This window comes from Triturus cristatus, chromosome 11 (genome assembly GCF_964204655.1).
Source record: "Triturus cristatus chromosome 11, aTriCri1.1, whole genome shotgun sequence".
NCBI classification, from domain to species: domain Eukaryota; kingdom Metazoa; phylum Chordata; class Amphibia; order Caudata; family Salamandridae; genus Triturus; species Triturus cristatus.
Window position 1 is genome coordinate 51,427,934 of NC_140594.1, and position 13,554 is coordinate 51,441,487.

The 13,554-nt window shown below is 53.8% G+C and overlaps 1 protein-coding gene across 3 annotated transcripts in view; it reads right to left on the bottom strand.

The window, feature by feature from the left end:
• PPIL2 (peptidylprolyl isomerase like 2) overlaps positions 1-13,554 on the bottom strand; it is a 332,508-nt gene that overhangs the window by 240,954 nt on the left and 78,000 nt on the right. For all 3 annotated transcript variants that reach the window (XM_085636442.1, XM_085636443.1, XM_085636445.1), the window contains 2 exons: positions 5,069-5,160; positions 3,912-4,001 (listed from right to left, as the gene is read on the bottom strand). In XM_085636442.1, the coding sequence (XP_085492568.1) occupies positions 3,912-4,001; positions 5,069-5,160 (182 nt within the window). The remainder of the gene's footprint in view (positions 1-3,911; positions 4,002-5,068; positions 5,161-13,554) is intronic.

Below are 13,554 nucleotides of genomic sequence, written 5' to 3' on the forward strand. Positions count from 1 at the left end.
CTCCTCGGGTATCACTTTCAGGTGTAAGTCCCCGGTTCACCTTTGTGCCCCTTGGTGACGGTCACCAACCACATACTCCCCGCAGGGCGGCATGGAGAACTGCTACGACTTTGCTTGTGATTAAGTTCATGTGTAGGCAAGATGATTTATTTTGATATTCATATTTATATGTGTATATACTTCTTTTTTGTAGTGTGTGTACATTCTTTGTATTAACCCTGTCCTGAGGAGGCCGAGGAAAGTGTATGGCCGAAACGCAATTGCGTAGACCCGGTTTTGAAGGAGGAGTCCTTGAAAATAAGCACAGTGTGGTTACTCACTGTTGAGTGTGCTGAGAAAGTCCGACAATAATTTGTTGAGTCGCAGCGCACTTTGTGGACTACCTTCCAGTGGTTCGTCCTGAAATTATTAGGAGGACACTAACAGAAAATTATATGTTTGTTTAGGGGTTAACTTTTTTGTGTGTATAAGTCTTTCTATGTTTGTGACGTTTTGCACATGTTCAATTTATGTACATTTGTATTGTTGTATTTTTGCTTTGTTGCTCACATCAAGGTCCGTTGTCATTTTTTGATGCAGGAAAGTCCAAATATTTTGATAAAATCTGTCTAGATTAATAAACTAGATATAGAGTTAATTAGTGTGCTCTTGACCAAAGTTATTTCCTTATCTCTTCCTTTTGTACCATTTGTTGTTTGCACTTTATTGTTCCTTACCCAGGTATTAAAAGGGTCAATTGGGTATAACCCTGTTGTTTGCCAGATGTCCAGTGGCAAAGTGAGCAAGGGACTCACGTCTGAGCATACCCTGCCAACTTATGGCGAACAAAGCAAAAACCAAAGGAAATGATGGACGGAGTGTTGAACATTGCAAGCACTCACCCCCAGTCAACTGATCTGGGTTTAATCCATCACCGTTCTTTAGCCCACTCTGCCACCCCAGTTCAGACATGGCCATATGCAAATCAGTCTGACCCTGTGCCTCATGGGAACAGTCCAGCCCGAACTTTCCGGTCCAGGGAAAACATGGCTTGGCAGTTCGGGCTGGACTGTTCCCATGAGGCACAGGGTCAGACTGATTTGCATATGGCCATGTCTGAACTGGGGTGGCAGAGTGGGCTAAAGAACGGTGATGGATTAAAACTAGATCATTTGACTGGGGGTGAGTGCTTGCAATGTTCAACACTCCGTCCATCATTTCCTTTGGTTTTGCTTTGTTCGCCATAAGTTGGCAGGGTATGCTCAGACGTGAGTCCCTTGCTCACTTTGCCACTGGATTCAAGCAAGCCTGGCTGAAGACGGCTGAAATGCCAGAAACCTGTCCTAGGAAGCTTGTTTCCGGTCCAGGGAAGACATGGCTTGGCAGTTCGGGCTGGACTGTTCACATGAGGCACAGGGTCAGACTGATTTGCATATGGCCATGTCTGAACTGGGGTGGCAGAGTGGGCTAAAGAACGGTGATGGATCAAACCCAGATCTGTTGACTGGGGGTGAGTGCTTGCAATGTTCAGCACTCCGTCCATCATTTCCTTTGGTTTTGCTATATCTATATACTGCCATGAATTTATAGAGTTTAATATAGAGCTAACAAGACCCTTTCGAGTGTCCGCGAGGTGTACAAGAATCGCGAAAGGTAGTTATGATACAAACTATAGACACACACATGGTATTGGTCAAGGAGGCTTAGTTACAGTAGTAAATAGTAAAAGGACAGGAACACAGTCGCTTGTAAATAATAGCGAGGGCAAAACACAATGGGTGTCAGGGCTTTTCTGCAGCAAATAAGTGTGTATATGGATGAGAAACGGAAGATCAGCGCAGACCCCAGGTGGGATGGACGAAGAAGGGATAAATAGAAAGTCAACCAGGCAAGTAACAGTGTCACGCTTGGGGTGAGGGAGGTAAATCCTCAATGTGAGAGAAGGATCTGTTAGATTGTACAGGTTTTACTTCTTTTTGAAGATGGGTGTTGAAGGGTTGGACCTGGTCTCTGGAGAAAGAGTTCCAGATTTGAGGGGCAATTCCAGAAAAGGCTCGCTTGTAGGTTTTCTTTTTGTTGCTTAAGAAGTAGGGAGCTTGTGTTTCGCGAAGATCTGTTACAGCCAGATAGGGTCAGTTTCTGGGCCAGGTAAGAGAGAGTGTTGTGGTGAAGAGCTTTGTGGGTCACTGAGGCAATTTTGAGGCGGATCCTAGCCTCGCAGGGGAGCCAGTTCAGTGACTGGAGGTCAGGGGTGATACGATCCCTTTTATTCGAGCCAGTGACGAGCTTTGCTGCTGCGTTGAATGTAGCCGTGATTTCCGGAAGGCCCACAAGGGTGGCACTACCATAGTTTAATTTTAATATCACAAGTGCTTGAACCGCTTTTTTTAGGTCTGCTGTGGGAAGGGGAGGTTTTTGTTTATTAATGAGTGTAGTCTATGATGAGCTGCTCTGGTGGAGGCACGGATATGATTTTGCACGGAGAGGACATTGTCCAAGTTTATTCCTAGGGATTTAGCCGAGTCAATGATGTGTGGGGTACAGTTCGAGGCAGTGAGACCTGGGAGCCAGTCTTTGATATTAGGAGCGATACTGGGAGATGAGATCAATCGGAATTTCATTTTGAGTGCTTTAAGTGAGAGGTGGTTACAAGCCGCCAATGTTGTGTTTTTGTCAAAGTGTTAGTGAGGATTCTGATGTCATTGGGCGAGGCCATTTAATGTAGAGTTGAGTATCGTCAGCATACATGTGATAGGAGATGTGGGAGAGTTTGAGGATTTCCGTCGGGGCTCCAGATCCAAAACCCCTGAACAAAGTTTCACCAAACCAAGAAAAGGCCCGAAAAGACCCAACGACCACTGCCATAAAAACGATGAAACCAAACAGAATGTAATGTGGAGTCCTGCCACCGTGAGCCCATGCAGCTTGGTGCCTGTTTGAGACTCTGCCCTCCCTTTGCACTTCAGTAGCGGGCTCTACTGGGGCCTGTCAGGACCTCCGCCACCGTGAGCCCATGCAGCTTGGTGCCTGTTTGAGACTCTGCCCTCCCTTTGCACTTCAATAGCGGACTCTACCGGGGCCTGTCAGGACCTCCGCCACCGTGAGCCCATGCAGCTTGGTGCCTGTTTGAGACTCTGCCCTCCCTTTGCACTTCAATAGCGGACTCTACCGGGGCCTGTCAGGACCTCCGCCACCGTGAGCCCATGCAGCTTGGTGCCTGTTTGAGACTCTGCCCTCCCTTTGCACTTCAGTAGCGGGCTCTACTGGGGCCTGTCAGGACCTCCGCCACCGTGAGCCCATGCAGCTTGGTGCCTGTTTGAGACTCTGCCCTCCCTTTGCACTTCAGTAGCGGGCTCTACTGGGGCCTGTCAGGACCTCCGCCACCGTGAGCCCATGCAGCTTGGTGCCTGTTTGAGACTCTGCCCTCCCTTTGCACTTCAATAGCGGACTCTACCGGGGCCTGTCAGGACCTCCGCCACCGTGAGCCCATGCAGCTTGGTGCCTGTTTGAGACTCTGCCCTCCCTTTGCACTTCAGTAGCGGGCTCTACTGGGGCCTGTCAGGACCTCCGCCACCGTGAGCCCATGCAGCTTGGTGCCTGTTTGAGACTCTGCCCTCCCTTTGCACTTCAGTAGCGGGCTCTACTGGGGCCTGTCAGGACCTCCGCCACCGTGAGCCCATGCAGCTTGGTGCCTGTTTGAGACTCTGCCCTCCCTTTGCACTTCAATAGCGGACTCTACCGGGGCCTGTCAGGACCTCCGCCACCGTGAGCCCATGCAGCTTGGTGCCTGTTTGAGACTCTGCCCTCCCTTTGCACTTCAGTAGCGGGCTCTACTGGGGCCTGTCAGGACCTCCATGTACCCTAGGAGGTGTGTAGCTAATGGCCCAGCCCACCACGCACTTCATGGCCCTTGGAATCACGCCGAGCCCTACCTGCAGTGTGATGAGGTCCTGGCGGGTGAAGGGCTCGTCTGTCAGCAGGTCTTTGAAGTTTTTGGGTTTGATGTTCAGCTGTTCAATGGCCTGTAGAGGAAGAGGGTAGAGTTAGTGCATGAACGGTACAGGGATATTTCGCGCACGAGGGGACAGCTGAGAACACATGCAGGCACTGGTGATCTCACGACTTCCCTCCGATCTTATTTCTAGACTGCAGCACAGTAGTGTGCTGGTCTCACATTCTCTGCTCTTACTGCACCAGCATGGAACTCTTGGCCTCTCAAACTTAGAACTGCAACTTCTCTCCCCAGTTTGCATCAGCTTCTGGAGGCACATCTGTTTTGCATTGCAGAGTGAGTCCAGAAACCTCCGTAGGATCCGGTCAGAGCCCCCCCGTGCCTTATCAATAACTGCTGTGCTCCATAAAACACAAACCAACTCCAAGGAATGGGCTGAGGCGGGCTCTACTCCTAAAACACAACTAGTTTAGCAGTGGCAACCAGTGCGGGAGGGCCACTGCCTGGCCTCGGAGCAGCAGCACAATGGCAGGCCTGAGCAGGTGCAGTGGCACCGGGGTCCAGGAGTGTGACAGGCGACCATCCTGTAATGTTGCCTGGGTAGGCCTGAGGTCTAACCTGCCTGCACTGAGGAGAGATGAGCTACCCATCTCAAGAGCAGTGGCTAGTACCCAGAGCGAGCGAGCATCCCTCCAATACCGAACCCTGATGCAAAGATGACCGTCAGGACCGACCTCAGCTCTCTACAGGCTCTCTACACTCGCAGACTGTCAAGTCCACAGGATGAAGCCCAGGGCGTCCCAGGAGAAGGCTAACATGCAGCTCCCACGCCCAGTAAGGTCATTTGGCCCCACAGATCTTGTACAGGAAATAAGCTACAGGCCAAGTAAAGCAATGAGTTTCTACCGTGGGGTGAGGGCCGCTTCACGGTGCGCCTGTAGAGGGAAGAGATCTCTGCAGCCCAAACCTCTGGTTCTGAGGGGACTGCGTGAGGGAGGTTTGGAGGGACACCTGCGGGAGGTTCTGGGGTCATCCCGAATCTTATGTGATAGAGGTCTACTGCCCAGACCAGGTTTCCATGGATATCTTCTTCTAGGAGGGCACCAGCACCCCCAAAGAGGAAGGACTTCAGCTCACCTCGTTGGCGTAGACGTTGCCTGTCGTCCTCACGGCCACGATGTGCGAGTTATTGGTGAAGACGGTGAACAGCACAGGACAGTGGTATTTACCTAGGAGGGCGATAAAGAGGGGGTTTATTAAAAGGATGGCACATGTGGGTCCTCTTTCACGTCACTTGGCACTTATACCACCTCCTTGTTAATGTGAACGCAGAAAGCGTCAAACCGACCACGCAAGGGTTCAGAGCTCTACCCCTCATCCCCCGACACAACCACAGATCTGCCCGTCAGCTGCTGAGCAGAGGCAAAAAAGCAGCCACCTCTTAGACCTGGATTCAGTGCCTGCTGCCGAGATTCGAAATAATTGTACATGTAAGCGATTCATGCCTGGGCAGAGTAGACACAAGCTTTCATTCTTCTGAGGTCGGTAAAACGAGGACAGCTTATGCTCCTTCAAGTTGGTACCTGCAACATCGACCATTCGAGGAACAAAAGGAAGCCCTGTTGAGACTGCCAAACACCATCTTTGATAACATGCAAGGGTAGTCTTGGGGCCACATAGGAACCTGCATTCCGTCCTAGGTCATTCAAAACAAATCTACCATTAGAGTTTATACAATTATTGGAATGTAAATATCCCCTACACGGTTCTGGAGAGCCTCAACCTGTGTCAGACTGGCAGAAAAGCCTGGATTGGCTCTGTGGGTTCTGATTGTCCGTCAGCGTACATGCCAATCATGCATCTTAACCAAAGGCTCGTGTGTTGCAGATTCAGACCCAGACGTAGTGCTTAATTTGTAAAAATGTAAGTGCCAGGGCCCTCGCCAGGAGTCTACCGGAGTTTGCACCACCCATTGCCGCTGCCAATGACAGTACCAACACAACTACTAACCCTCACACTCCTACACGTGTGACCATTCAGACTGTTCGAGGCAGCCAAAGCTATAAGAATGGCTTAAGTGGCAGGTATTAGTTGTTCTTAATGTATATTGAATAAATAACTGTTCTGCTTATGTCTAAATTACACAAACAGCGCCACCATGTGGCAGCTGTCATAAGTGCCGGTGTTGACCATAAAGTGCAGGTGCCGAGCACCAGCTCAAAATAAGCACCGACTTGAAGGTCAGGAGGACTACCCAAAGCGCACCCTCTTTTCAAGAGGGACTACTGTCTCTCAATCTCCTTCAGGGGCAGAGATACCTACTGGCCTCCCCTGTTAAAAGTTTTGCCTAGTCCCCTCAACAGTCATTCATACTATAAATGTTGGTAAGGGGGGGGGGGGGGGTTACCCCATTGAAGAAAGCCAGGTTCCAGTGACGTGGGGGCAGGACGAGGGTGGTGTGATCTCCCTGTGACATACAAAAACTAACCCTTCCCCAGAGGTGCTACTGCAGACAGATTATTGTTGTAAATGGGCCGCAATGTTTCTCTCCTTTGTGTCCTCGTTTCACATGCCCTCAGTGTAGCGTCATCTTAAGGATTTTGGGGACCCGGAGATGAAATATTTTGGGGCTCCTGTTCACTACAACTTTGAATTTTATTACCCATTTTCCAGTAATTGAATAACCGTGATGCCAAACAGCATTGAATATATGCTAGCGGCTGTGATAAAACATTGACGGAAGCAATGTAGAGAAAAGGTAACTTTCCCAGAGGCATATTGGAAGGTGCGGACCCTGTGGATGATTGCCACTTTGCCCATGCGTTAAGAAGTCCTGGCCTCTCAGGGCACACCAAATTCAACATACTGTTTCTGCTGATTCTGTTGTGGCTGGGCAGCCTGTGTGAAATGTAGCAATACCCCCAAAACAAATGCAACCTGCAATAGAGGGGCTCCAGAATTCACATTTATGTCTGCCAGCCAGGCATAGATACTTGCCAGAAACGGCTGGTCAGTGGGCCAGAATACTCGCCCTAAGAAGGGGCCCACAGCTGTGCTCCTGCGTTACCCACTGAGCTTCAGAACGAGAGTATCTGACTGCCAGCTCCCTTGCCCTGTCAGGAACAGATTTGTATCATAGCATATCAATCAGCATTTGTATAGCGCCGCACTGTCACCCCCTAGGGGTATCTGGGCGCTGTGGATGAGACGTCAGAATAAAAGGTCAGAAAAAACAACAAAGAGGCAAAATGGAGAGCAGGAGCGAGCAGAAAAACAAGCAGAGGAGGAGCGAACCGAAGGGGAGCGGACTGCAGGCATGCTGGACAGGAGGACTGTTGTAGGGGGAGCTGGCACAAGGACAAGATTGCAGGGCACTAAACTCTTCTAGAAGTGCCCTTGACTCAGTCTTGGAGGAAGAGACAACTACTATGTAAGGAGGTGATTTTGAATGAGGAAAAGCTTACGAGGTCACAGTCCAGCGGCCTACTGTCCGAGGAAGCAGAGCAAAGCACAATCCATCTCTGGACCATCACTGCTAGGCCCAGGGTGAGGACCAGCCCTGGAAGGTCCTCCTCTCTGGCCTGTAAGTGTTCAGAGGGTCTAAGAGAGGAAACCTTGAAAGCCGCCTACCAACCCGACCAGCAGTTTCAGGGATATTTCTGATTAAAGTTCCACCTCATGGGGCCTGTCAGCCTGACAAGTCACCCTTGCCACAGTGCGTGCCTGGCAGCCTCCTAGATGCACTTACTGTAAGTGGGGTGGTATGAGAGAAAGTTGTGTGTGATTGCCTCAGTCCTACACCCTTGAAGATCTACACCCTTGAAGCTCTACCACTCAGCAGTTTCACAAGTGGTGCCTGGCACAGATGCTGTCCTTTCAATGCTAGGCACGGGGATTAATGTGCACAGGCACTGGAAACAACAATAGCTCCCAACAAGGGCACACATTTCTCCCATAGTCCCCCCGTACCTTACCCCACCCCAACAAGGATTGCCTTGTGTGCTTCTGGAGGTGGTGTCCACCCCAACAAGGACAGCTTTGTGTGCTTCTGGAGGCGGTGTTCACCCCAACAAGGATTGCCATGTGTGCTTCTGGAGGTGGTGTTCGAGCTCAGGTGAACATTGGGCCTATTGGCAGAAGGATCAGAAAGTGCTGCTCACCAGGCAGAGGAGAGTCGAGCATGGCACCTGTCTGGATCCTTACTTGCTCTGTGTGTTGCCAGCCCCGCTATGAACCTGCCTTTCTTGGACCCCACCTGCTCTGTGTGTCTGCCAGCCGCGCCTGTATGGGCGCCCACCTGCTCTGTGTGTCTGCCAGTCCCGCTCTCATCTCACCTGTGTGGATCCCCACCCGCCTGTCTTTGGCCCTCCCACCTGCCTGGCTGCCCTGTGTGGGCCAGCCCCGCTCTGAACCCACCTGTCTTTGTACCCCCTATACCTGCCTGGCTGCTCTGTGTGTGGGCCAGCCCCGCTCTGAACCCACCTGTCTTTGCACCCCCTATACCTGCCTGGCTGCTCTGTGTGGGCCAGCCCCGCTCTGAACCCACCTGTCTTTGCCCCCCTACACCTGCCCATCTGCTCTGTGTGTGGGCCAGCCCCGCTCTGACCCCGCCTGTCTTTGGGCCCCCCCATCCGCCCGCTTGCTATGTGTGTGGGCCAGCCCCGCTCTGAACCCACCTGTCTGCCACCCCTACACCTGTCCGGCTGCTCTGTGTGTGGGCCAACCCCGCTCTGAACCCCCCTGTATTTGGCCCTCCCACCTGCCCGGCTGCTCTGTGTGGGCCAGCCCCGCTCTGAACCCACTTGTATTTGCCCCCTCCACCAACCTGCCCGGCTGCTGTGTGTGTGGCCCAGCCCCGCTCTGAACCCGCCTGTCTTTGGGCCTCCCACCTGCCCGGCTGCTCTGTGTGGGCCAGCCCTGCTCTGAACCCACCGGTCTTTGCCCCCCTTACACCTGCCTGGCTGCTCTGTGTGTGGGCCAGCCCCGCTCTGAACCCGCCTGTATTTATCCCCTCCACCAAACTGCCCGGCTGCTCTGTGTGTGGGCCAGCCCCGCTCCGAACACGCCTGTCTTTGGCCCTGCCCCCACCTGCTGTGTGTGTGGGCCAGCCCCGCTCTGAACCCGCCTGTCTTTGCCCCCCTAAACCTGCCCGGCTGCTCTGTGTGTGGGCCAGCCCCGCTCTGAACCCACCTGTCTTTGCCCCCCTACACCTGCCCGTCTGCTCTGTGTGTGGGCCAGCCCCGCTCTGAACCCGCCTGTCTTTGGCCCTCCCACCTGCCCGGCTGCTCTGTGTGGGCTAGCCCCGCTCAGAACCCGCCTGTCTTTGGCCCGCCCACCTGCCCGGCTGCTCTGTGTGTGGGCCAGCCCCGCCCTGAACCCACCTGTCTTTGCTCCCCCTACACCTGGCCGGCTGCTCTGTGTGTGGGCCAGCCCCGCTCTGAACCCGCCTGTCTTTGGCCCTCCCACCTGCCCAGCTGCTCTGTGTGTGGGCCAGCCCCGCTCTGAACCCGCCTGTCTTTGGCCCTCCCACCTGCCCAGCTGTTCTGTGTGTGGGCCAGCCTTTTGACCACACCCTGGGGTCCTCTTAACCCTCAGCCCCTGGACCACACCCTGGGTCCCTCAATCCTCAGCCTCTCGGGCACACCCCGGGCCCTCTTAACCCTCAGCCTCTCGAGCACACCCCACGGCCATCCTAACCCTCAGAGTCTGAAGCACACCCCGGGGTCCTCTTAAACCTCAGGGCCTCTTAAGCACACCCGGGCCCTCTTAACCCTCAGGGCCTGAGGTAAAAGCACTTCACCAGCTGATTGTGGGACGGCTATGACGTCTATGAATGCAGGGATTTAATTTTATTGTAATCAGTGTTTTTATTTCTAGTTAAAGGAAAGCGAGAGCAGAAGTAGAAGTGCCTACATAACATGACCAATGTGCTGTAATCCCAGAATCCTCTAGTGCCGCACTGTGACCTGCCAGCCAGATGCGCCAGGATGGAACCAGGGATGGATTTCTCCCTCATTCTTCATAAAATGTCCTTTTCTTTCCGTGATTTTCTGCCTGTATGTACGTATGTACGTATGTACGTACGTATAGCAAAATTTACTTACCTTCGGTAACGATATATCTGTAAGAAACATTAGTAGTGATAGATTCCTTACCTTAGAATTACCCCCAGGCGTCAGACTGGATTCGGAAAGTTTTTGTCAGCAGTACCCCTGCGCGTCGGTAGGCGTCGTCATGCGGCTCCACGTGCACCGTTGGCGCCGAGATGACATCGCTGGAGCTACTTAGACGCGCCTACGCGCGCTGACGTCAGTTCTGTACACGACTTACCGCGCCAGGAACGCAGAGCCATGCAATAAACTGACCACTGGTGCCATGAAACTAGGGCCCTGAAAAGGATGACCTTAACCCTAGAAATCAGTTGGCAGAACAGTGAGAATGGGTGGGGCGATAAGGAATCTATCCCTTCTAATGTTTCTTACAGGTATATTATTACCGAAGGTAAGTAACTTGTGCATCTGAAATAAACACTTAGTGATAGATTCCATACCTTAGAATAGATACCCCAGCAATACCAACCCCGGTGGTGGGTCTGCGAACAAAGATCACACCAGGAAGTACCGGAGAACAGAACGGCCAAAGAAGCCGTCTCTCTGGACTTGGCTGTCCAGGCATTAATGCTTGGTAAACATGTGCCACGAGGCCCACGTAGCTGCCCGACAGATGTCATGCAAGGGAACTCCCCGTCCCAAAGAAGTAGTAGCTGCCGTCGCCCTGGTAGAATGGGCGTGCAGCCCCACCGGAGGCTCCTTTTTAGCCAAAGAGTAACAAGCCTTTATGCACAGAACAACCCACCGAAAGATGGTCCGCTTGTGCACGGCCTGACCTTTCTTGGCGCCCACATAGGCAACGAAGAGCTGGTCATCCACCCTGAACTGTGTGCGGTTCAGGTAGAATGAGAGCCCACGTTTTGGGTCCAGACAGTGGAGCCTCTCTTCCTTTACCATGAACTGCAGGTAACGCCGGTGGGCCGGCAGGACGAGAATATGAAAGTAGGCGTCCTGTAAGTCCAACGCTACCATCCAATCTTGCGGGTCTAGGGCAGACAAGACCTGAGCAAGTGTGAGCATCTTGATCTTCTCCTTCCGGAGGAAGCGCTTGACGTTCCGAAGGTCTAAGATAGAACACAGACCCTGGTCCTTCTTGGGGACCAGAAAGTAGTGTGAACAACCACCATGACCTACTTCTGGCCCAGGAACGCGCACGATGGCCCCCTTGGCCAAAAGGGCCGTGACTTCCTGCTGAAGAAGCGCAAGATGGTCCCCAGACATGTGGTGGTATTGAGGTGGCATGGCTGGAGGGGAAGTCTCGAAGGGGAGGGAGTAGCCCCTTCAGAAAATTTTCAGCACCCACTTGTCCCAAGTGATGTTGCGCCACTGGGGGAGATGCGAATTCTGCTGCCCACTGGTGTTTGATGGGCCTGAAAGGTCGAACTAGGAAGGCTTTGCAGTGGATGCTGCAGGGGTGGAGGTGGACTGACCCGCTCGCTGGCCCCCAGAACCGCCTTGACGGTTCCAACGTCCACAGCCGCGCTGAGAATGTTTCCGCGCTGGCCTGTGGCTCTGGAACAAATGTGTTGGGGCACCCCTTCCGTGGCCACGAAAGGAGCGGAAGGCGGAGGAGGGCGAGTGGCCTTCAGGCCCAAGGACTTGGCCATAGCCTGAGAGTCCTTAAACCGCTCCAACGCACTATCCACCTTATGCCAAAAAGGCGAATGCCATCAAAGGGCATGTCCATCAAGGTGTTCTGGACATCCCCTGAGAAGCCAGTTGTTCTCAGCCAGGCATGGTGCCGAAGCGCCATCATCATGGAAATCGCCCTTCCCAGCAAATCGGTATCAAGCCCACAACGAATTGTGAACTTTGCTGGGTCTCTGCCAGCTGCTATAGCTTGGGAGAGTACTGTCCGGGCCTCCCAGGGACAGTTGGGCAGCACCTACGCAACCGTATCCCACAGAGAGTGGGAATAATGGCCCAAGAGGCATGCAGGGTTCACCGACCGCAGCCCTAAGCTGGCAGATGAAAACAGCTTCTTGCCAAGCTGTTCCAGCTTCTTGGATTCCCTATCCGGAGGTGCGGAAGGGTATGCGCTCTGGGAAGCATATGCTTGGACAACCAAGCACCCGGGAGTGGGGTGTTGGGAGAGAAAGAGGGGGTCACGTTCCTGTCCACAGAAGCCCGTGTTTGGGCCTGGACCTAGTGCCCAAAAGGACGTCAGAAAGTGCGTCATTAAAAAGGCAAAAAGGGCTCCAAAGAGGTTGCCGCCAGCTGAAGCACTTCTGTCAGGAGGTTAGTCCTGATTGCCACGTAGGGAGTTCGAGGTGGAGGGCCTCGGCTGCACTGCGTACGACCACTGCGTAACTGGCTCCCTCCTCCGTAGCCACGGTAGGAGGAGACAGCATGCCAAGGTCAGGTGAGGTGTCAAGACCACTGGCCTCCCCCAAATCCTCTGTCCAGTCCGGATCATACTCACACTGCTGTGTGAGAGGGTCCTCAGACCCCTCCCAGTCCTCCCCTTCCTCCGAAGTCTGTGATACAGGCTGAAAATAAGGAGGACGGACATAGGGGAAAAATGACCCCATTGGCGCCCATCCGGCACCATGTCCTGTTCAGGGCTGAAACTGGGGACAAAGTCATCCCGAGGAACGGCCGACTTCAGAGGTGGTGCCGGTGGGGTCGACGTCGGTGGAGGTGTTATGAGGTCAACCGGCGTCGACCAGGGTCCGATCCCGGAAGGTCCTGCGGCGCTGGGGCCTGAGCCTCCGGCGATGGAAGGGCAGGATCTCCAGTCGGGCCCGCGGGGCCCGTAGGCACACCGGCGGGGCCAGACAGCCCAAAGAGTCGGGCCATGGCAGCAAGAAACTCTTGCACCTGAGCAGGCATCGCCGACGGACCCTGAAAGGGTGGGTAGGCTGGCGGTAACGTCGCAGGCTCCGCCGGAGCCGCGGGGGTGGCAACACCCGCACCCTCTGCCGCGACGAGGAGCGACGACGCTACTTCGACTTCTTTTTGGAATGCTTCGACTTACCTGACCCCGAGTGCGAAGACTTCGATCCAGACGTACAATGGTGACGGCTCCGCGTCCGGTCCCTCGACCTCCCACGGGACCGGGACCTTGAGCGGCGCAGATTCGACGGCTGGACTTCCAGCAACTTTCGGGACCGCTCTCGCAATGTTTTCGGCGCCATGGCCCGGCAGTCGGGTCACGACTGAGTCGTGGTCGCGTCCCAGGCATTAGAGACACATGCGGTGTGGGTCCGTCACAGACATCATGCGGTGACAGTCACCACAGTTCTTGAAGCCGGGCATCTCTACGATACCAGGAGTCGATCGACTGGAAGAAATTGAGACAAAGGCCTCAAAAATACTCAGTCAAAAAATGACTGGGGGTACTTGCTCTTCCCGGATCTGCGCTTGCTGGCGCAGAAAAAGAAAGAACTGACGTCTCCACGCGTGGGCGCGTCTAAGTAGCTCCAGCCACGTCATCTGGGCGCAGACGACGCCAACGATGCACCCGGAGGCTCACGACGACGCCTACTGACGCGCAGGGGTACTGCTGACAAA